Source organism: Varanus komodoensis, unplaced genomic scaffold, assembly GCF_004798865.1.
Source record: "Varanus komodoensis strain SLA01 unplaced genomic scaffold, ASM479886v1 scaffold5, whole genome shotgun sequence".
NCBI classification, from domain to species: domain Eukaryota; kingdom Metazoa; phylum Chordata; class Lepidosauria; order Squamata; family Varanidae; genus Varanus; species Varanus komodoensis.
This window is the reverse complement of record NW_025336087.1, coordinates 23011311-23035732: the sequence shown is the minus strand read 5'-3', so window position 1 is coordinate 23035732 and position 24422 is coordinate 23011311. Positions and strand designations below refer to the sequence as shown.

The 24422-nt window shown below is 42.1% G+C and overlaps 1 protein-coding gene and 1 long non-coding RNA gene across 7 annotated transcripts in view; one reads left to right on the top strand and one right to left on the bottom strand.

Annotated features, from left to right (window-relative positions):
- Positions 1-738: 738 nt before the first annotated feature.
- CAST (calpastatin) overlaps positions 739-24422 on the bottom strand; it is a 73778-nt gene continuing 50094 nt past the window's right edge. For 3 of the 6 annotated variants that reach the window (XM_044446232.1, XM_044446233.1, XM_044446227.1), the window contains 18 exons: positions 19809-19910; positions 18188-18271; positions 16759-16806; positions 15152-15256; positions 14630-14728; positions 13553-13654; positions 12930-13031; positions 12216-12299; positions 11308-11355; positions 10962-11057; positions 8467-8586; positions 7781-7882; positions 6641-6733; positions 6062-6115; positions 5306-5398; positions 3411-3485; positions 2640-2700; positions 739-2131 (listed from right to left, as the gene is read on the bottom strand). In XM_044446232.1, the coding sequence (XP_044302167.1) occupies positions 2650-2700; positions 3411-3485; positions 5306-5398; positions 6062-6115; positions 6641-6733; positions 7781-7882; positions 8467-8586; positions 10962-11057; positions 11308-11355; positions 12216-12299; positions 12930-13031; positions 13553-13654; positions 14630-14728; positions 15152-15256; positions 16759-16806; positions 18188-18271; positions 19809-19910 (1458 nt within the window). In that variant the 3' untranslated portion in view covers positions 739-2131; positions 2640-2649. Of the gene's footprint in view, positions 2132-2639; positions 2704-3410; positions 3486-5305; positions 5399-6061; positions 6116-6640; positions 6734-7780; positions 7883-8466; positions 8587-10961; positions 11058-11307; positions 11356-12215; positions 12300-12929; positions 13032-13552; positions 13655-14629; positions 14729-15151; positions 15257-16758; positions 16807-18187; positions 18272-19808; positions 19911-24422 lie in introns of all 6 variants that reach the window. The other 3 variants (XM_044446230.1, XM_044446228.1, XM_044446231.1) reach the window with 3 other exon arrangements.
- Positions 11294-18305, top strand: LOC123031360. The gene is made up of 2 exons (XR_006416278.1): positions 11294-11806; positions 17451-18305. It is a non-coding gene; the product is annotated as an uncharacterized LOC123031360 (long non-coding RNA).

The window sequence follows — 24422 nt, the reverse complement described above, 5'->3', positions numbered from 1 at the left end:
TATATTTGCACAAGCAGTTTCACATGATTTGTGCTACCCATTGCACATAACTCATTAACCTATTGTACAATTTCTTGCACAAGTTGGCCCCTTGAACAAAATGAGCAACCGCTTGCACATTGGAAACATTTAGTAGACCCTCACTCAGGATATTTGAGCTTGCAGAATGGCACTGTTAGATACTCCCCAATGTAATACATCTTTAAGCATCCACTTCTATCAGAGATGTGATACAATACTGTTTTTGGCCAACTATGCCAGTAGCTTTTCAGCCCAAGGGCTGAATTGTTTCTGGGCAAGGCCACCCCACTACTGCTATACAGCCCCAACATATTCACTGGAACATACCCACATGCATGCCACGCACGTGACTCGCCCTACCCACTGCAATCAGGCACTAAAAAGCCTCCACTTGCAAAAATGAAGGCTTTTCAGAACACCTGGTTGCAGTGGGAAGGAGCAATTTTTCAAGAGACCCACAGAGCCAGGAAAAGGGGGAGTAAACTCTTCCCTAACCAACAGTGATCCTCCAGATTGCAATAATTCAGCTTTAAAAGACTTCCATTGTCACCACTGGAGGCTTTCTTTAGGGGAAAAGGGGAAATCTTTATTCCCCAATTGGAGATATTGGCAATGAGTTGGACAGAGATGTTCTGCTGGCCTGGAGTTTCTCATTCCAGAAGATCAACAAGATAATGCATTAATATAAGCATAAAACGTAAGTACAAAAAAAGAGTATTACAATCTAAAAACTTTATTAGTGTACACAGAATCTCAATACAACCTGTCCAATACCGTACAGTATTACCATTACAGATTGTAAAGGACAATCAGAATTCTGATTTTCCTCATCCTGAAAGACATGCAGGAACATCACCTGCACTTACTCCTTCTGAAATCAGTAAGAGCTATGGAAGACAATGACCTGCTTCTTGCAAAACCCTCATGCAATTCAAAAGGTCTAGCGGAGGTTTTATTCCTGGTGGACTGCTGCCTATATATCTGATAATGAAAGTGGTAGATGACTTGCTACCTAGAAGCAGACTTGACCATTTTGCCAAATTAGTAGTAGCTTACTCCACACACCAATAGGAAGATTTGTCACTCTGATTGCAATTCATCAGAATCTGGTAATGGAGTCATAGCTTCTCTCTTGGTGCAAGGAATACCGCAAAAGAAAACATGAAAATTTGAGCATGCATTGCATCCAGATTACCTTGCAAAGCACCTTCATATTCACTGTGCTATGTATATACATCTGGATTAAGCTGCCCCGTGTAATCTAAACTTCAGGTGAGGATCATACCCAGTGTAAATGTTGGGACTCTCTCTATATAGAGTTGTCAAAGTTGTTTGTGAATTTATGCAAGTCAAGAAGAGTGAAGCAAATATTGCAAAACTACTTGTAGTACTTCTGAAGTACTGCAATCCATCTCCGGTGTTCTGATTCAATATTATGTCCTTCCTGGAAGGTGCTGACAGGGCTGCATAGTATGCAAAAGATGGTGATAGCAAGAACTCAAGGTTTAAAATACACAATACTAAAGGCACTGTTCATATTCAATACTATATTGTTGGAAGCCAAAGATGAGCAACAATAGTTTTTATTCCACTCCCACTCTTAAATCATAGCAACTGATACTCCCTCCCTTTTCACCAAGTATTTTCCCAAAAAGAATAACCACAGGCAACTAGCCTAAAGAGGCAGATGATATCCAAAACTCATTTCATTCCAGAAAGTTGAAAGCATTTGGTATCCTAAAAATATATTGTACAGATGTAGTGAACTCTGCTGAGATTTACAGGCACTATGTGTAGATTATGTGCAAAACTTTGCAGTCTTTTTCATTACTATTGAATTAATAGGAAATCTGTTTCTTACAAATATAAAGCATTCCTTTTCTTTCAGAACTCAAGAAAATTACAAAATAAACAACAGTGAAATAAATGGCTAGAAAAAGTTAGTTCATCCTTGGAAAATAGCAAAAGATACGCATAACATGCCAAAATATCCAAATACCACAATACAAACAACCACCCAGGTAACTATCTTGCTTCTGCAAAATAGCTTTTGTTCAAGTGCAGCTATCCACCAGCAAAATGAAGAATCTTTGCACTAGTGACGAAAAGTCTGGACAAACAAAAAGACAATAAATTCTTAGTGAGATGAAAAGCTTTGTCTCATAAAACAGAATGCATCAAATGAGAGTATAAATTGTTCCAAACTGAAAACTAGTAATACCCAAGGAGAGTATAGATGGAATTGATATACCTAATAGCCAGTTTCTGAGGCTAACCCACTTCTCTTGCCCATATGGATAATGATCTGCAATGCTAGCAGTTGTTTTCCTCAAGAGGAAAAGCAGGTGCTGTCTGAGCAAATGAGTACTTTAAGAAAAGGAGGAGTAAAGGCTGCAGCTGAAGCGTGCAGCAGCAATGAATTCTTAGTATTTTAAAACAGGAGGAACCCCATTGGAATACTACAAATTAATCTTCCCCAAAGCTCTGCAAAATTAAAATACCTGACTTAAAACGTGAGGGTCTAAAACCTTGGGGGTTTTTGATAGACATTTGTTAGGAATCATTCATGCCTAACACACACACTTATTGTGTATAATAAGCATCTTCAAAACTCTCACCTGGAAAGATTTAACTTTTTTTCTGTTTCTCAGATTTTCCACTTGAAGACTGTTCTTTTCCCTTAAAAGGGGATGGGGGGAAGAACAGCAACAACATTACTAGTTGGAACTTTCAGACAGGCAACAAATACTGAATAAATATGAAAAATGAGAAAAGTTGAGTCATAAAACAGAGGTTGAAATGCATGTGTTTATCAAGAATATAGGAATGGAGTGCAACACAAACTGAGTTATTGAGACTCACAATCATTTCTTCGATTTCTCACAATTATTTCTTCCAAAGACATTATCTGCAGCTTCTAAGGGTGGGAGCCAGCTGAATTTTGCCAGCAGATACTTCCCCCATGTGCAAATGTCACTTTGTGTGACTGACCAATATAAGCTGATGGACATATATTTGTGCGATTAAAGTTGCCCATATGCAAAAATGCCTCAAACCTTCTAGGGGAATTTTTTTTTTTGCAAAATCCTACCTCTGACATTAATTTTGCTTTGGTACCCACCATTCTGAGGAAGAAAAGAAAGCAGTGCCCCTATTCATACTCCCACTAATTTTTTCTTCATTCCCTCCTGGTTTTGAAGTCACTCCATTAAAAAATGTGCACTGCACCTACTTCACCAAGTGTCTCTTCTAGTAAGCACAGTGGAGACTGAAAAAGGGCACAATCAAGGATCCCTGGAGAAGAATGACGCTGAGCAATTGTAGCAGGCTGTTCCTGAGGCTCATAACCATGGCTGTTAAAAATATTTTATATTAGCATTTTTTTTTACCTTTTTTGGGGATTTGGATTTCTTTTCTTCCTTTCTAACTGGTTTAGATACAGCAGCGTCTTTTGTTTTTTCATCCTACATCCAAGAAAGAAAAATACTTTTGTTCATAAATGTTCAAACTGAAACATACCTCAGGCTGAAGGGTTTGGGAAACAGGGATTTCCAAGAAAAAAAAAGAATGTAGGCAGGCTTCACACAAAAAGTAAGACTCAGTGGGACCTGGAATGCTGAACATTATAATTTGACAGAACTACACACACAGAAGAAAAACCTCAACAGGTACAACTTTATGTCCATGACAGTTCTTGAGTCAATTTTAAGAGACACTGACCTGGTTTCTACTACCCAAGAATCCATGATGACATAAACACTGTCCATGGTTTGCTAGCCATCTGAAACATCTGGTGTTTTGTTTCAAACAAGCCACCCAGAAAACTCATAAGCTACTGCAGAGTTTGTTTTTCTTACAGTAGGTTACTGCATTCTAACCTGGACAACTAGTCCTACCCTGGATAAGAGCAGTGGCTGGCGACTCGCATGGCAAAAATCCCTTGCTGCTCTTCTTGAGCTTCCTTTAGACAATGACAATGCCAGCCACCTGCCAGTGTCCAAGCAGCACTTAGGGGTGGCTGCCAATGGCTTGCTGCTGTTTGTGGCTCCCTGTGAATCTTTAAACATTTTTTCAGCAATCGCAAAAGCCACATGGCTTTCATTAATCCCATCTTGACAGTCACATATAACCACTTAAGTGTGCTAAGCAGCACTTCGACGATTACAGAGGGGTGCAGTTGTACAAGAATTTGAATACGCAGCTAGAGCAGGATCCTGGGGAGGGGGAGCTGCTGCCAAGGTGCAGTGGCTACTGTCAGGATCTGAAGCCTCAGCACAGATCCCTCTGATGACACAATGGTGAAAAGCTGCACCATTCATCTTGCAAGTGCTTGCAGGACCACGATCAGATATGTAGGTACTTGCAAGAATTAGATACCTGTGTAATCACACAGCACAGCTGGGAGGCTTCTCTGTGCTGCTCAGCTTGGCTGCAGCAACATGGGTCCTCAGGGTGGCCATATCATGTTCTTTCTGGCCTGACCTTGCCCATGACAGTGCTTTGACCCATCTGCTCCTGACTCTGACTGTGCTCCAGTCCAATCCCATCTTGCCAGCTGCCTGATCCTTGTCTTAACCTTGTTTTCCCCCACACTTTGCTGGTATTTGATCCTGCCTGCCCTTGACATTGCCTTCACCTTTGGTTCTTCTGCCATGCCTTGTCAGGATTTGATCCTTCCTTGTTCCTGTCTTCATCTTTACCTCTGACTCTACTGCATCAAGACTAAGATCTCAATAATCCTTCATCACCCATGGTCCTGGTGATGGAGGTATACGGATGGGCCAAGGGTGATGCAGGATGTCTGCCACCTGTTTCCTGGACCTTACAGATAGCAACTCTGGACACTGTCCCAACTGAGAACAAATGTGTATTTTTTGCCTTTGGTTTTTCTTGACATCCAAAATTAACCTAAAAACAAAGCATGGGTTAAATGGGTCGTTTAGCCCAAAGTAGCTGAGTTCAGCTGTCACATTAATGTTTGACAAATGGGGTGTTCTGAAGCTGCTGCTGCACACAAAATGTGGCTCACACAAAAGTCCACAAATTGTGGGTTAATTAATCCTCGACTGATATGTGCAAAACCAGGTCAATCATTTTTCTGCTAGCTCTTTTAGATCTACATGTTCACAGGTGTTTTCTGTTCATAGGATAAGCTCATCAGTTCTTGGGTAAGCTCCATTCAGATAGTTTTAGCTATACATTTAACACTCCTTCGAGGTGAATGACAGAACCATCATAGAAACATAAAGAACAATCATTCCTGTTCGTAGGAAGAGGACCCCACCTTTGCTGAAGTTTTTTGTGAAACAGGAGGTTTCCCACAGTTATCAAAGTCCCCTGAAAGGGCATCAATAGCTGCTGAATCATCTGCTGGCTTCTGCAATAAAGGAAACAGTGTGTGTGGATGGGGTGGAATCCCAGGTTCCAAAGAATATGCAAAATAAATGATAATGAAAAAAATGTTGTAGTGCTAATAAATAAAGGAACACATCCAAGTAGCAACTTCGTCACTCTTGCACAGTGGGAGGAAAATAAGATAAGATATGTTAATAAGCCTTAACATACAGAAGCACTCATTCTCAATGCTCCTCATGCACCTCGACTTTCTATGCTCATCTGCCACAAGTGGAACCAAGTGGAGGTATAGTGGGGGTGAAATTCCATCAGGTTCCAGCAGAGGGCGAGATGGAAAGCAGAGCCACTCAACTCTGCCAAGAAACCAGGTTCATCTGGTTTTCACTCAAGGCATCAGTTATAAGAATCTTGCACATATAAAATTAGCGCCTCTGCTTCCTTGTTTCCTCTTTCTCCTCTTCCCCCAAACCCCAGCTGTGTCATGCAAGCCTGTAGGCAGGGGCTGCCTTATTTGTTACTGATCAATATGAGCCACTCTGCCTTTCCAACTGAGGAATGGAATTTTTAAAACGCTTTAAATAAAACACTTGTAGAATTGACCGTGAACCCCTCCATATTCCAAACAGCTAAGAAGGTGTGGCCACAAGCAAGAGAAATGTTTCGTTCAGAGCAGTGATGTTTTTACCTTTTGTTCTTTGGGTTTCTCACCATCCTTGTCTGTTGGCTTTATTGGTTTACCCTTTAACAAGAATATACATCTTTTAGTAAATCTATCATTGCGCTTCCTTCCAAACCTAACCCTTATTCACCTATAAAAAAGGTTAGCTGGGCTGTTGGATTGTGGAACTCTTTCGAAATTCTGCCTGGCCTCTGCCACTTTTGAGTACATTTAGAACTATTGTGACCAATCAGGCATTCTGCAAATGGAAAGCAACTTTTTACTGTGCCTGCAGAAAAGCTTATCTGCTGGACAGTCTCATACATTTCTCTCTCTCTCTCTCTCTCTCTCTCTCTCTCTCTCACACACACACACACACACACACACACACACACACGTCAATGCAGCTGGATACATTCATCTCTGGAGTCAAGAGTTAACCTGCACAGGTTGCTCTAAAGCAAGCATCCAAAAACATTGTGTGGATTCCATTACTTAAAGTCATGATTGTTTGTTTCTGTTATAGGACCATACGATCCTCAACATATATTTTTAGAGAACATCTATGAATATAAGAAAGTTTGAGTTTCCAAAGCATCTATTTACCTTTTCATCAGAGTCCAGAATATGCCTATACTCAGGAGGAATTGTATCATCTCTCTCTCCAAGTTTGTCTTTATGCTCAGATTTGGCCTTTTCCTATGAAAGCAAAAATGAGATTCTGTTTTTTAAAACTTTTTCAGAAGTGCACAAAAATAGCTTTTAAAGATGATGATATCTAAGTGCCCCCCAAAATAGCAGAAATCCCAAAAATGATCCAAAATGATTTCACAAATTGTTTTAAAATGAACAAACAAAAGAAGATGCACAAATTAAATCACTTTTGTATTAAGTATTTTTTTCAGGACTACAAAGTTCTTAATTACTCTGAACAGTACTTGTTTATTTAAAATTCCAGTTAAGCTTTCAGCCATGCCATCGCTTAAAAGAATTCTTAAAAGCTAAAATTACACATTGGTATAAAGCTTGAGTTGACACTATGAACATGATTCCTGGTTAAACATTGTAGTTCTGGTGCTGTCTAAGCATATTCCAAATGCAGAGACACTGTCAGCTGACTGTAATAGCTATGCACTCTCTTATCAGTTAGGAAACAGGAGGAGGTATTTTGCATCCTGCAACAGGTTTCAACACAGGATAAGGCCTTGTGAAGGTATTTATGAAGAATAAGAAGGGGTTCATATTTTAATCAGAAATTAGCATTTTTCTACTTACTTGTAAACAGGTTGCGCTTAGTAACTTTATGATCTAAATATGTACTTAGGCAATTTAAACATTATTTCTGTTTTGCTATAGCCTTTAAACACTGCAAGCAAAGCTAGTTCTGTTGAACTAAACAACAACTAAACACTTTTCAGGAAAAGGAACGTTCTGAAGTTAAAATATACAGTGTTTCAAAATTGCCCCCTTTTGGATGACCTTATATAAATGCAAGTAGAAGAAAACTCTTATTCTCTCCGACTAGAGAGGTATGCTAGCAATAGAAAAAGGGAAGCATCTTATGACAAGGAACAGCAGCAGTGAAGTGTGGCCCTGAAAAGCCTCTTTATAGACTGCACCAGCAAAATCCCTTGGTCCAGTTTTTTCAGCTTCCTGTGCAGATATGAAAGCCCAATACTGTGTTGACCATGACAAAGCAGCAGTGCCAGGGGCAGGAGAGCAGGCAGGGAAATAGCTTTTTCTCACCTTTACTTTATCTACAATTGGTTTGTTTTCATCTGGATCAGGTTCTCTTTGTCCCAGTGAATCAGCAAGAAGATCTGCAGCAGACTCAAGTTCTTTTTCAGCCTAATAGGTATGAAGGAAAATGAAAACAAAATATGCCCCACACAACGTGAGATATAAAGTCAATGTTATATAAAGTTAGCTTCAATGTGACCACAAAGTTTTGGAAGTTACAAATTATGTGCACCTGAGCAAGAAATTGCTTGGCAAGGAAATAACTTATTTCTGCACATCTAATTTACTGCAGACAAGTAACTTTAGTTTACAGCACACCTAAAACAGTATCTCTGTTTTATGAAGAGGCATAAGCTAAACCTGATTAGTTTAAAGCAATAATTCAATATTAGTAAAAGCAGTTAAGAAGTGTTTAAATAACACCCTACAAGGCTAGCCATTCTGACTTAACTGAAAAATAACACTCCAAAACAAAACATTCCAAAACAAAACAAAACATTCCAAAACAATTGCATGCACAGATCTTTAACTCTCTACAGTTACTTTCAAATAACTCTTGAATTTCCAAAGTCAACATCACACATCCATAAAGCTTACTTAGATAATAAGTAAGATAAGAAGTATTTTAAAGAGAAAATATACTGTTGTCAAAGGTTTTAGCCACTGCAACAGAAGTACTTAGAAGTTATTATTTGGCTTACTGGGGTGCCTGTTGGTGGTGGCAGAGCAGCTGTGTGTACTGCAGAAACTGAGGCAGAAGATATAACTTCCTCAGCAGAAGCAGCATCAGGCTTGCTTGCACCTGTAGATTTCTACGATAAAAACAACAAATTTAGAGGCACATGGTAAACTAAGGCTGGACACAGTACAGAAGCGAAAGGACTAGGCTGCTTGTTCCAAATAGCCTCCCCATTCATTTGTGCTACAGTCAGCTTCTTGGCATGGGCCTTGCACCCCATGTAATAATTTAAAACCAGTTTTCTCAAGCTAGTCACTGCCATACACACAGCAAATTGGCATCCTAGCCTGTAAATGTTGAGTGTGATACTTCTCCTTTCAGTTTCCCCAAGATCCTAACTTTGGATAGGAAGTGAAGAGCCCTGCCAACTGCTAGAACCCAACTTTCTCCAGCCTACTGATAAAATGGGAACTAACATTTCTGCCTTCCCATCTTAAGATAACCCTGTCTCCTTTAGTTTTAAATATGCTGACTTGCCTGAGAAGAGCCCTTCCTAACATAATTTCTACCAAAGATGGTTAAGTTTGTGAAGAGGGAAGATAAAGGAGAGAGACAAGAGGGAAGTAGCAGCTCAGAAGCCAGGATAGTCTAGGCTGGGAGTGATTGGCAGGGCAAAATGCCCTTGGCATCATGGTGGAGAGCTCAGCAAATATGTTGACCCTGTGAAAAAGTTCCATGTTAGCAATCACTTGGAAAGATTAAAAATAACATTGCTAGCATTGCAATGTCTTTATAAAAAACTATGTGGCAATCATACTTGGAATATGGCGTTCAAGTAGCTGTATCTTAAAAAAAACTATTGCAGAGTGATGAAAGGTTCAGAAAATAGCCAAAATAATTAACAGGACAGAGCAAAAGTATAACATGTGGAATCTTTTATTTAGGGGTGGGGAGGGAGGGGAAGGAGATTACCACTTTGGAACATGCTGACATAAGGTGTAGTTACGGCAATTTGGATGGCTTTAAAGGGGGATTAAACAAATTCATAGATGGTGCCAGTGGCTACTAGTCCCGATGGCTATATGCCAACTTCATTATCACGTGCAGCATGCTTATCTGTGTCAGTTTCTGGGGAAATCATTGGAGACAGTGCTGTTGCAGTCCCAGCCTGCTTGTGATATCCCTGGCCCCTTAGTTTAACTCTACATGGTTCTTCTTCATCCCTTCCTAGAGGGGGAGCAGTTATACAATCAGGTATGGAGTGAAGAAAGTGGAAAGGGAGAGGTCTCCCTCCTTCCTCACAGTGCTAGTATTTAGGATCTTCCAATGAAACTTAAAGGAAGGAGACTTTATTCAAAAGTAATTCCATTTGTCTCTATTCAGTTAAGTTATGAATCTTGTTACCAATGTAAGCAATTTTAAAAATGAATAGACAAAAACATTAAGATCTATTAAAGGCTCTTAGTCACAGTGATGGCCCCATGCCACCCCCAACTCAGAAGTAGCCTTTCTCCTCAGATTAGCTGTTGCAGAACATCAACAGAAAGGACTACTGCCTCATGTTTGCTTGTGGAGCTCCTAAGACATCCAGCCTTTGGTCTGATCCAGCAGGGCTCATCTTGGGCTTGTAAGTTTAGCCTGTACTTAGGCTTCTTCACAGGAGCTGTACAAGGCAGCTGCTGGCAAGAATGCACTTCCTCTTCTATAACACTAAGTCACTTTACAAAAGTTTGCCTTCCACATACAAGATATATACCTCCCTACACCCCTGCCTGCCTTTTCAAAATGATCTGGGGCATCACAATTCCTGCTCCCCACTGTAAATGCCTCAGCATGTGTTATGATTGAACATAAAATGCATTTTCTTTTAATTGTGTTCATTTGGAGATCACCTTCTCATTTCTGAAAGAGTAAAGACAAAGTTGGAGCGCGCTCTCTCTCTCTCTCACACACACACACACACACACACTCCACTGGCACAAATGAGACAGGATAGGACGAAGTGATTCCATCTCCCGTCCCCTCCCTGCCCTGCATGTGTGCGTGTAAGCTAGATGGGCCTCTGAACCCATCTAGCTAACTTACCAGCCGTGGGCAGGAATGGCAATGGAGGCTATGGGGACTTTCTGGCATCTCCTCTCCCCTTCTTGCCACAGTCCTGCCTCCTCCTTGATCCATCCAAGCTTTCAATGCGAGCTGTGAGGAGCTGGGAAGGAGGAACTGTGCAATGTGAGATTTGCCCTCCCCAAGGTCAAAGGTGTGTTTCTGGCCTCTGGAGGGTGAATGAGACACATTCTATGGCTCCTGGGACTACAGATTGCTCTGCAAAAGTGTTCCGTTGAATTAATGATTATTTAAATATTTGGTTCATCATTTATTAAAATCTCCACCACTTTAAGTATAGTTAAAATGACAGTGAATAAGACTTATCTGCAACTAGTGGGTGTGTGTAACTGCCTGTCATAATTTGTAAAGTTAATTTAAATGCATGGTTCATATAAAACTTACTTGAGGTGCAGCTGCTGGGGAAGCCTTTGATGCTGGTGCAGAAGAACAAGAAAAGCCTTCTGACAAAGCATCAAGAAGTTCACTTTCACTTAGGGGCTAAGAAAGAAAGAGAAAGCAACGCACAATAAATATTCTCCTTTCATTCCTTAAAGCTACTTGGTCACCAAATTTAATATTAGGGTTAACCCAGTTTAATGTTTGAATTATGGAAGGAATATGCTGAGCCAGCTAGGCTGGTCTCCAGTTGGAGTAAGTCAGAATGCTTAGTAAACGCTTGAAAAATCTATTTGAACAGAACCAGTAGAACAATATATTGCACAACTCTGAAGTATTTTTTTTCACCTACCTGAGGTTTTTCTTGAGGTTTTGGTAAAAGTGGCTTCCCATCTTTATCCTGCAGAGAACACAGGCTACTAGTTAACCATTACTGTGCTATATGTATGCTGTTGCAATTCTCTAAAATGTATACACATTTATCGTGTGGTCAGTTCGAAAGTCAGCACTGTGCCCCATCTGAACAGGCACAGAACTTTAATATAGTTTTTACCGATGTTGGGGGACTGCTTTTGTTTTTTGATTTTCTTTACCAACTGCAGGCTCTAAATGGATTGCCTCCATTCCTTCTCAGACAAAGAACATCTTGCTATGCTGAATCATGCCTTCCATGACCTCCAAACTGGACTGCAGTGACGAGCAACAAGTGGCCCTTTAGATACTGTGGCCTGTAATTCCCATCGGCCTAAGGCTACACTGCCAATGCTGAGGGGTAATGGAAGTAGTGGGCCAAAACCCCTGGAGTACTGCACTGACGACTCTACCAGTCCAAATACACCCACTGGAAAACTGTATGTATTTGTCTGGCATGATATGATTATACAGCTGTGCATGACAGCCATCTCAAATGAACAGAGTGCCAGAGCCAGTGTGGTGTAGTGGTGAAGAGCACGGGACTGGGACTCAGACGATCTGTGTTCTAGTCCCCGCTCAGCCATGGAGCCAACTGGGTGACTTTGGGCCAGTCACAGACTCTCAGCCCAACCTACCTCACAGGGTTGTTGTTGTTGTTGTGGGGCTAAGATGGAGGAGGAGAATGATGTAAGCTGCCTTGAGCCCTTTGTAGGAAAAAGGCAGGATATAAATCGAAAAATAAATAAAAATAAACAACCACAATTCTCAAGGAAGCTACTAAAAGGAAAAACACACCCTTTTAACTCTTGCCCCCTTCCCCATGCAACAAAATGAAGAAGAATTTACCTTTGCTTCAGTCAATCTGTAATCGGGAGGAATGGTTTCTTCATCTTCACCCAACTTCTCTCGTTCCTCCTGTTTTGCTTTTTCCTTGGGGACAGAGAAAAAACAACTCTTAAACATAATTTGAGGCTTGATACATACACATACATATATTACATATTGCTGCATCCATGCATACAGGTGCTTATAAACTACTTCCTTTTGCTACTGAAGTTCATTTCCATTATCTAAATTGCAGCATATTGGAATGCTCATTATTGTACTATCTGTATAAATTACTAATACATACAATGCACTTGTGTGCAAGCAGAGATATGTTCCTGTCTGCAACAAGAAATCCCTCTCCTGCTTCAGTAGAAGCGCTATTAAAGAAATTTCCATTTTTAAACATGTTCCCAGATGCCACAGCAACATGTCCTATGTTGTTACCTGAGACACCCTTAAGTGGAAAAGCTGAAATCACAGAGCTCACCATACTAACTCACTAATACCTTAACCTGGTATGAGATGCAATCTCTTCACTGTTATGGCAGGCTTCTGTATCCCGTATGTTGGAAATATACCCAAAAATATCTAGACTGTGTGTGTACCAAAAGTTAATTTTCCCTGTGCTACAGCCATTCTTTAGCAATCCTGACACCCCAGTGGAGAAAAAAGCAAGCTTATCAGTGATAGCCAGAAAAACAGATCTTGGCTAGGGCCACATAATTTTCTTACCTTCACTTTATCCACAGCAGGTTTTTTCTCTTCTGGAGCACGATCTTTTTTTCCTAGGCTTCCGGCTAAAGCTTCCAGTGCTTCATCAGGTACTTCTGTACTCTACAAATAACATGTAAAAAACTATGTATACAAACAGACAAAATGACAAATCTAAGTATTGAAATATGAACAGAAATATTGGTAAATTAGGTATTAAAAGAGCCTTACTAGTGCTTCTAAGATTTATCAACTAATTCTCAGCACAGACAATAGACAAAATCTTCATGGACCCTGCCCCAGGCTAGATGAATTAACATTAGCAAGGGCTACTTTCAAGCAAGCTTAAGTTCAATGGACTTAATTAAGAAAAACATACCCAACCTGGTGCCATCCAGATGTGTTTGACTACTGCCCCCAAAATTCACCATGGTGTCAGGTTGAGAAAGGCTGGAGTAGACCTTACTTATGAGCATTAAACATTTACAATAAGCACAGGCATCTAAAACATACAATCTCATTATCAAGAAGAATGAGAAAAGCTTCAGACTATCAAAATCTAGAACATGTCATGCTAACACTTAAAACGCAGCCCTTCTGACAATGTAGCTTTTTGCTGCTAACATTAGTAACTGGCTACTCACTGAAGGAGTCATTGAGGGAGCGGAAGATTTCACAGAATGAACAGCAGCAGCAGAGACCACTTCTTCTGTTGAGATTTTTTTGGGCTCAACTGCTGAAGGCTTCTGAAGGCAGACAACATTAACAAACACAGATAACAAGATTTATCATCTTAGAACATACTTCATGAAGCTTTAGAAGCCTGGCATTGACACAGATATGACTTGACTCCTACCAACTTCAAAAAAATCACAACATGTAATTTGGCAAACTCTGGAACACATCCTCACGATTAGACTCAAGGCAACATATTACTTCTAGGAAGTGAGATTAGAATCAGGTCAGTTTCCCATTTCCCACTTGGATACATATTTTTATGCCAGGTGAAAAGTATGGGACAAACCGTGTCAAAACTTATCTCTCCAAGTATTCACAGGCTTCCTCTTATGCTCTTCCCAGTCTTCCAAAGACAGCTGAGCCAAAAGGAAGTCCATGAAGAACCCCAGCTGCACAACTGGCAACTTTCCTCATCTCCTTCTTTCCGTCCTTCCATTTCCCTTTTGCCCAATAGCCAAGGCTTTGCAAGAGGTTGACAGCAGCAGCAGCCCCAAAGATGGTCGAAGCTGGCACAGAAGAGAGGTCTTGACTGTGCAGCCATCAGGAGGCTGCTTTCCTGGCATGCACCCTACAACTGAGCAGGCAGGAATAAGTCTTCTTTGGTATAAGAAGACTTATGGCCACTCTGGTGAGCAGGTGGGCACTGCTACCAGTTGGGGCTGCTTCGCTGGTGGGTGCCCTGTGTTGCAGCCCCTCCACAACCACTCTTCTTCAAGGTGAGGAGCAGCTGCTCTGGCTGCTGTAGACACTTCTGGCACAGCACATGGGGCTCAATTCCTGGCAAGTGCCCTAGGAGCGCTGGGTGCACTCATCAGGAACTTGGACCCTGGGCCTGGGCAACCCAGACTGGAAGCTGCGGAGCCAAGCCCAGGGAATCCAATGAATTGCCAGCCCCATGCAATTCCTCGCACATCCGTAGTCAGATATGCTGGTCCCCATCAAATGTGCTGGGCTCAGTATTTGATCCTAATTAAGTTACTCACTGTAGGCACTTCTGATGGCTGTAATGCCGGCAATGAGGGAACTGTGGGAGGGGAAGACACTGTTTCTTTGGGAGTCTTGGACTCAGCAGCTGCGGGCTTCTGGAAAAAGTTATCCAAATGCATTTGGATTAACAAGGCATGTTATGAGGTTAGGCACCAGCAAAAGCAAAAGTGACTGAAGCTCTGTTCCCAGTTGGCCCCATGCTGGCCTGATCTATGTCTGGCATACGCATCAACCCCACAGACCCTTTGGTCCACTGGAACATTTGCAAGACACGCAACCCTTTTATGGGCTCACCCCACCAGTACCACCAACAGCCTTAGCATGATCTTACCATATACGGGTAGCATGTATACCCCTTGCCTCCCATAAAGTACACAAGAGGTATTAGGTGGAGCATAAAGGATTGGAAAGGCTATGTTTGAATTTTTAATTGTCTTCTTTCCCATTCAATTGTCTTTGTACAATGCAACAAGATACTCAGGATTTTAAGATAGGCCTCCTAGAGAAAAGAAACTCACCTTAGGCTCATCAGCAGATTTAGATGGTTTGGAGATTTCTGTGGGAGGAGTAGGACAGACAAAGTCTTTTGAAAATTCATCAACTAGCTCAGACTCACTAAGGGGCTGCAAGACAAGGAAAAGAAGAAAAGAAACAATAAAGCATTGATTTTTTTTAAAAAAGGCAATGTCATTTAGCAATGAGTACTTAGAACTGATACAAGGAACTTTGAGGAAAGAAAAAGATACTACACAGCTGAATTTCTGCTTAAGTTGCTCAGAATTTTATTTATTCATTATTTATTACATTTCTAGTCTGCCCATTAGCCAGAATGGCTCTTTGGGTAGCTTACAAAAATATAAAACAGGGTGCATAATAAAACAATAATCTTAAAATTAGCATAAATGCTACAATGATAAAATAACAATAATAAGACACAAGAAACCACACTATAAAACCCCACAACAACCACAATTCAAATTAAACCAAGGGCACAGTAGCAATAAAATACTTTCTAACTATTAAAAAGTTGGGCAAGTTAAAAAAGTCTATGTCTGGCACCGAAAGGCGCCAGGCGAACCTCTCTGGGAAGCTGCTTGCAGAGTCAGGGTACCATCACTAAAAAGGTATGTTCCTGTCTGTAAAAGCACTGGATCTGCATAAAGAGCACAGTCAGCACTGCAATGATCCCGTCTGTGTGGAAGGAAACTCACCCCTGCCCTGCTTCCCTCTGCAGATTCGGTATACCCCTTCAACAGGTTAACTGACAGAGCACAAGCTGGCAGCATACTACACAGGAACAAGCATGGAAAACATCAAGGCTGCTCCATGTGGTTTGCCCCTCTCTGCACACACATAAGGAGGAGAGAGAGGCAGACCAGAGCCAGCAAAGGGAACATCAGGGCCTGCTCTGGGTAGGACCAGCCCCTTCCCTGAGATGCAAAGGACACTCCACCAACCCTGCTGATAAGCCTACTTCTTCCCTTCCTATTCTTTTTATCCTTGTGTGTCATTTCTATTTTAGACTGTAAACTTGCATCCAGGGACTTGCATCTTTCTTCTAATTGAGTATAAGCCCCAGCAGAAGCTTTTTCTTTTTTTTTTTTTTTTTGTGGTTGAGCAGCAGGAAAAAAAAATACAGGTAATATATAATGTTTGCAAAGATCAAACTCTTGACTTGATTCAACCCTGTTAGAACTATCCCATTTATAAGGCAAACACTGGGATAAGGCAATTGGCTAAACTCCAGTAATAGAGTAATACATATTTGCAATGCTACAATGGCAAAAGGCCCCTACAGGAAGTCTACTTCCAAATTCAAACACTCAGTTTGCTGCGGTACCTGAAATCAAGAATGCTGCAAAGGATGCAACCACATACATGCATAGGCAGATGGAGTATGCTGGCTAGAGCATGCTGGGAGTTGTAGGCCATTTTTATCTCTTTAAATATACACAGGAACTGTGCCTTACAAAATCCATCTTAAGGAAAGTTTTCTTTTGTAGTTTACTATCTTTCCCCAAAAGCTTCATAGGGAAGGGGGTCACTCAATTACAGAAAATAATTATTCATCCTACCTGCAATACAAAAAATAGAGAGTAAACCAAATATATATATATATAATCACCTTAGGTTTTTCTTCAGGTTTCGGCAACAAAGGCTTCCCATCTTTATCCTAAATTTAAAAGTATACAATGACTGTTAACTATGCAGCTTGCATTGGACCTATTGTAATCTATATATTCACTATTTAGAGTAACACCCCAGAAAGTTTTTTCACAATGGATTTTCTCCAATTTTCTCCACTGCATGTATTTTTGTTGTTGTTGTTAGTCGCAAAGTCGTGTCCGACCATTGTGACCCCATGGACAACATTCCTCCAGGCCTTCCTGTCCTCCACCATCCCCCAGAGTCCATCCAAGCCCACATCCACTGCCTCAGTGACTCCATCTAGCCACCTCATCCTCTGCTGTCCCCTTCTTCTTTTGCCATCTATTTCTTTTTGTAATGCCAACTATGTTAGGATAGCTCAGTATGCTGGCTTAATTGCTGAAAGCAGAAGCAGGCTAAAAGCAGCAGCAGCTATTTACTAGAATGATTACTTCTGGTTTCACATTTCCCTGCCTACATTTTGAAAATACACTGCCAAAGTGGTCAAGAAATGATCACAACTGAGTGTTTCAAGTGTGGAAATGGCCAGCTACTGAGATATATCTCAAAGTATCACAGAAGAGTTTGGAGACCTGCCAGACATTTTTCAAAGGTTCAAATAATCTGTTAAGGAGAAACACATGAAGGTGTCTTTTTTTTGTCCTGCAGATGCATTGTCTGTCACATGGAGGGGCAGTGAAAGGCAAGTGTCATGATGTCACATCACCCATCTTCCTCAATGGCACATCATCAGCGGAATGCAAGCCAGTGCTGTTTGTTCATCTCTATGATAACATGTGGTTTGGGCCTCAGAAAATCTCACACTGGAACAATACAAACCTGGAATGAGTGTTTCCTCTCAGCAAACATTATCAAAAAAAACCAAGAGGGAACTCTAGTGTCACACAGCTCTGAGAAAGAAGGAAGGTTTTGTCTCCTTGGAAAGAAACAGACAGTTGCAAGGGGTGGGGGGGCTCTTACCCCCTTGCTCTCCCTTGTCAATGCTGGTCTGAGTATAGGAGAAAGTAGTCATGCATTCTCTCCTGTTGTTTTGGGTCCCTGTTCCTCAGCTGTTTGCCAGCACAGGCATCAAAGAAGCAATTTCCCATTCTTGGCTTCTCTCATCCTAAGTACCTTAACCTCTTTTGTGTAACTAGTTGATCCTGGTTTGCTGCTCTTGGATATGTCTTCCCTTGTCAAGAGTGAGCACTGACTGAACTGCCCTCATCAAAGCAACCCAGTATTAATTAGCTCTCTTATGGTGGGCCCAGTATGGCAAAATTTATGGACACCCAGCATGGCAGAACACTCTTAAGATATGAAATACACCCAATTTAATTTCATTTAATTTCCTAAGATGTGGGGAGCGGGGAGACAAACTTATAGCAAACTTATTAGAAAATTACCAAGACTGGTTTTAATCTGTACTCTGGAGGAATTGTATCATCACGTTCACCCGCTTTCTTCTCCTTTCTTTCTTTGGCCTTTGGCTGAATAAAGAGAATCACAATGTATTAACGAAAACATGCCTTGCTGGATCTTTTGTAACAGAGATCTAAGACAAAGATTCAACTGTCTCTGTCCATGAGAGCTGCTGCAGGATATATTAGAACCAAGCTTGTCTATGCACCCTGAACCTTCCTCCCTGATCCCCCCCATATCTGGTATCTTCTTGCTTTACTTCCTGCTTTGATCTCTATCCAATTCATCATTTCTGAATCTATATCCCATCAAAATTAGATCTCATATTAACCAACTAAAAGGGCATTCATAGCACAGAAGCAAGAAAGCAACAAAAGAAAATAAGGGTGTGATCCAATGGCTCCCACCCTCAATGCACAGAAGCCTCCTATAGCTCAGAGGCCACGTACATCCAATGGCTGGAGCGAGGTGCAACAGCAGCCACCTTACATTTTATCTCTGATGCCACCTTAATCTAGCCAAACCACAAGGAAGAGCAAGGGAGGGAGTCTGGGGTGTTGATAGGAATTAGGGTTTGGAGACCACAGCCCCCCTTCCCTTTCCACTCCCTGTTGTGTCCCCCTTCCCTTCTCCAAGGTACATTTGCACTCTTGGAGAGGGAGCCCGCATACTCATTTCTGCGCCAGCTGAGAGGGGCATGGGGGGGGGGGCAGGTATCTTGACATTTTAAGTTGTTCTCTGCCTTCAGATTCTCTTTGAGGTTCTGCACCTTACTGCTGGAACTCCAAAGAATCCTATCAATCTCCAGATGATGTCAGAAGGCAATAGAATTCTGACCTGAATCTTTAAAGGAAAGGAATAAAGGAATACTTTTATATCCGAAATGGCCCAACGGGTTTCTAGTTCTGTCAGCTCTTTCTTCAAGAATATTTTGGTGGAAAGATGGAATATACTTAGATGACATTTCTTTTGAAGGATGCATAAAAGGAAGCCCTTGAAAAATGAGTTAATAAAGCCTAGAATGCATTGGGTACTTTCTGAAAATATTTTTATTCTGCTTTTGCTATAGAAGAATTGAAGCCAAGGTCTGGAAGCTGTCAGTCCCATTAATGGTAAATTTATGAGCATGTGCTTTCAAGGCTTATGGTGAAATCAACTCTGGTCATTTGGCAGTAAAAAGAAATAAAATTAGAAATCCTTAGACTTTAGTGAGATTAGGCTCACAGAATCTATCAACCATGTATTACGACTTCTAATGCTAGAATGATTTATTATTTATAAACTTTTCATAGTGACCCAATCCTGTTCAGATTTAATAAGCTAGAAGTCGTGCTGTGTTCAATGGGGCTTTCTCTTAATTATGTGTACACAAGAGTGCAGCCATTAAGTGTTTTATAAGAAGTCATTCTCAAAATCTGCTTCTTAGCAAGAATATTCTCAGTCATTCACACATTTCTACTCTGTAAAAGCACACTGCATTTCAGGCTACACATCCTACTGAAGTCAGGATTCACAATGCTCTTAGAAGATTCTGCTTAGCAATAGGCAAAAAAGAAAAGCAGTATTCCCTTGATGGTTTCAGATTTTGTGCAATATAAATACTACCTCTTCAACTTCTACAATGGAGCTTAGATCTACTTCAGGTTCTGGTTCTGGCATGCCAAGGGTATCCACGAGGGCCTCAAGGGCACTGTCACTAATTGCTGCCTGTATGTGAAATCATATAATTACATATTTTAAAAATAGCAGGTGCCTCATGATATATACATGCACACTTAGATCATTAGGACTGAGGCAGTGGCATCACACTGATAAAATATGACTCTAAGTAAGAGCAGTTGTTACATACCGTAATCCAGACAAGGTACCTAAAAATGTGGGGTGGTTTGTTTTTTTTAGCAATTTGCATCAATTCTTGTGTAAAACAAATCTCAAAGTGGTTTACAAAATAAAAAGAAAACAAGAAATTTCTTGCCACCCACCCTCATACATTTGTTGTGAAGTCTGTACCCAGCCAAGATAGCTCATGGCCAGGTAAAGCCACAGCAAACAAATGTCAAGCTAGCTTGAGCTATGTGTTCTTTGTGGTCCAGGCCATAATGACAAAACACTTGTGCATTTTATTAACTGTGCATTCAGAGTCACCCTACATTTTAAAACTTGGACTGAGTCCAACAAAACATGGTTTCAGGAATACATGACAAAATATTAAAAGCCCCACTAAAATTAAAAGCCCCACTTATCTAAACAAAGCATGAATTTGGAGGTGGGGGAAAAGCAGGTTGCTTACCTGTAACTGATGTTCTTCGAGTGGCCATCTGTGCATTCACACATATGGGTTGCTGCGCCTGCGCAGTGCCTAGGCTGGAAGATTAGAAAGCTAACTGTTTTTGGTGGGAAAATTCCGCTCCCCTTCCCCTTTGTGGTATAAATAGAGCGGAGTGTCCGCCATTTTGCTCAGTCTTGAAGACCGCACGTTCGCCCTCTAGAGGTTAAAAATAAAGTAATGATAAGACACCATTATATTCCCACGGTACCGATGTGAATTATAGTACGGTACCGAGAACAATCTCTAGTCAGCGATATAACCTCCCGGTACCGATGCCATTAATATTTCGGTACTGGAAAAAAAAATAACCACCCAGAGACATAATCCAAATGGTACCGATGCAAATTATAGTATGCTACCCAGAAAAAACACGATATCCACTCACCGACACCGAGTGGGGCCGGCGGGTGGGTTGTGTGAATGCACAGATGGCCACTCGAAGAACATCAGTTACAGGTAAGCAACCTGCTTTTCGTCGTGGCCTCTGTGCATCACACATATGGGTGATTCACAAGCTTACCAGACTCGGCAGAGGGAGGTGTCATCATTGAAGAACAGATGAGAGAACAGCTCTACCAAAAGAGCAATCCCGTCTGGCATGTACATCAAGCCAATAATGCTTGGCGAAAGTACATGGACCAGCCCAGATCGCAGCTCTGCAGATGTCTTGCAACGGAACCCCCGTGGCAAAAGTGGACGAGATCGCTACTGCTCGTGTAGAATGGCCAGTTGGAGAGACAGGTAAGTCTATTTTCGATAGCTGATAAGTCAGGACAATAGTCTGGGTGATCCAATTAGAGAGTCTCTGAGATGATATCGGTGATCCCTTTTTTTGCTCAGAGTATTTAACAAAAAGTCTATTAGTAGTACGAAAAGATTCAGTGTGGGATCTGTAAAAGGCCAAGCAGCGGCGAACATTAAGCGTGTGTAAAGCACGTTCTATCGGGGTCGACAGCGATGGAAAGAAAGCCAGTAGAACGATATCCTGATTCAGGTGGAACGATGTGGCCACCTTGGGTAAAAAGGAGAAATCCATCCGAAGGACAACTTTTTCCTTATGGAAGTTCAGAAATGGTGGATCTATGCGGAGAGCACAAAGCTCGCTAGCTCTTCGTGCTGATGTAACCGCTACTAGAAAGGCAGTTTTCCGTGACACCAGGCGTTAAGTCCGCAGTAGCTAAAGGCTCGAACGGTGGTTTGGTAAGCACTTGGAGTACTACAGAAAGACTCCACGTCGGCATGGCAAGGCAAATAGATGGATGTAAATTTGGTAGCCCCTTAATGAAACGCCGAACCAGCGGTTGTGAGAAGACTGATAACCTGTGTATAGTGCCACGATAATGGGATATAGCGGCTGCATAAACTTTGATGGATGACAGTTTAAGTCCCTCATGATGCAAATGTAAAAGAAATTTCAAGATATTGGTGACAGAAGCCATTGCAGGAGAGAACGAATGGTACTCTGCAAAAGAGGAGAATCTTCTCCATTTAGCCGTATAGGAACGACGAGTGGATGGTCTTAATGCAGATTCGATAATCGCCTGAATTTCTCTGTCGGTAGGCATTGGTATCGTGATATTCGCTGTTGAATTTGAAGTCGGGGCTGCGTATACCGTGTGTTGAGTGAGGTCACCCGTAGCACGAGGTGTCCCCGGTACCAACTCGGTGACATGAATCAGGTGATTCGCCATGCCGTCAGCTTCAGAGAGAATATATCCGGATGGCGGATCGCTCCTCCTTGTTGTGTTAACAAGTGCGGGAGAGTTGGTAGATGAAGGAATGTTCTTCTGGACAGCAGCAAGAGAGTGGTAAACCATGGTTTTCTCGGCCACCGGCCACCACGGAGTCACTAGTATCCCCGTGGCCCTGTCCTGGGCTATTTTTGTTACCACTCTCGTCAGAAGTGGGATCGGAGGAAACGCATAAAAAGTCATGTTGCTCCAAGGGACCATGAGAGCATCTCCCATCGATCCCAGCCTGATGCCCGCTCTGGAACAGTAAAGGGCACACAGGCTGTTCTGTTGCGTGGCGAACAGGTCCACATCCAGATAACCCCACAGGTGGAAGAGTCCCTCGCAAAGTTGCTTGTCCAACTCCCATTCGTGGGTTGTCGACATCTGTCTGCTTAATGTATCTGCTTCGACATTGTCGGTTCCAGCCAGGTGAACCGCCATAAGCGTGATGTTCCTCAGTATGCACCAGTCCCAAATGTCCATCGATAGACGTACTAAGGCTGGAGATTTTGTGCCCCCTGCTTGTTGATGTAGAAAACTGCCGCTATATTGTCTGATGCAATTTGGACAATTTGACAGCATAACAGTCTCGAAAGCCTTGAGGGCATTGAAAATCACCAGAAGTTCCAGGAAGTTGATGTGTTTCCTCGTCTCTCGTTGGTTCCAAGTACCTTGGACCCGAAGTCCCGAACATGCCGCACCCCATCCCAGGAGGGATGTGTCGGTGTACAGAGTCATTGTTGGCTGAGGTGGTCGAAACAGGGTGCTGATCGACAGGTTGTCTGTGATGGTCCACCACGTTAAAGTGTGAAGGACTGCATGCGGGATCCGAATCTGCTTGGTGGCAGGATCTTGTTGCGGTTGAAAAACAGCGTTGAAGAACAGTTGAATGGGTCGCATACGTAACCTGGCATACGGGACAATGGCAATAGCAGCAGCCAAATGCCCCAGTAGTCTCTGAATGGACAAGGCTGGAACCATTCCGTGTAATCGAATCCGATGAATATGGCTGCATAAAGCATTCTGATGTTTCGGTGGGAGGAAAGCTTTTTCCTGTGTTGAGTCGAATCATGCCCCGATGAAATTGATGACCTGCGTGGGAATAAGGGTCGATTTGTCACGGTTAATGCAGAGGCTGAGAGCATCGAGCAAAGCGCAGGTCATTTCTCTATCAGACAAGAGAGCTTGTTCGGATTGCGAGACAATCAGCCAGTCGTCTAAGTATGGGTAAACCTGTACTCCGCAAGTCCGCAAGTGTGCGCATACCGGTGCCATACACTTTGTAAAGACTCAAGGGGTTGTGGCCAAGCCAAAGGGTAGGACGTTAAACTCAAACAGGTCAGATCCGACAGTAAAACGTAGAAAGCATCTGTGTGAAGGATGTATGGAAATATGAAAATAAGCATCCTTCAAATCCAGTGAGGCGAACCAATCCTCTCTTTTCAATAACAGAAGAATGTTCTGTAAAGTGGTCATCCGGAATTTCCTTGGTTTGATGTACTTGTTAAGAGTTTGTAAATCCAGGATCAGACAGAGACCACCGTCCCTTTTCGGGACTGTAAAGTATCTGGAATAGAATCCATGCAATCCTTCCGAGCAGGACAATTTTCGAATCGCTCCCTTGAGAAGTAGCTGTGAGACTTCATCGCGTAGCACCGATGAAGAAGGTGTGAAGCAAATCGGGCTCGAAGGAGGGATAACATCGAATTCTAACCTATATCCAAACGAGATGATAGATAACACCCACCTATCAGATGTAATGGACTCCCAAATGGGGAGTCGGCCCTGGAGCCGGTCCCCAAAAGGGAGAAGGGAAGGTGGTGCTGGAATAGAGAGGATGGTTCGTGCAAGCCGTCAACGTGGGTGTTTATCGGTATCGAATCGCCTACAGCCTTGGGAAAAATGCTGTTGTGCTTGCTGCCTCCGACGCTGCCGTTGTTGGTACTGTTGGGTTCGAGGGTAGTTTTGCTGGCGTGGATAATATGGTTGATTCTGCCACTTATGTTTTTGCGGGAGCTCCATGCGGCGTGCGGTTAGGCGTGATTCATGAATCCTGGAATCAACCACCTTTCATCTCGACGCTCGGATGAACGGCTGCGACCTCTAGGAGGTAATGGTGAGGCCACATGAGATTCAGTCGGTGGCATGGGTGTTGGT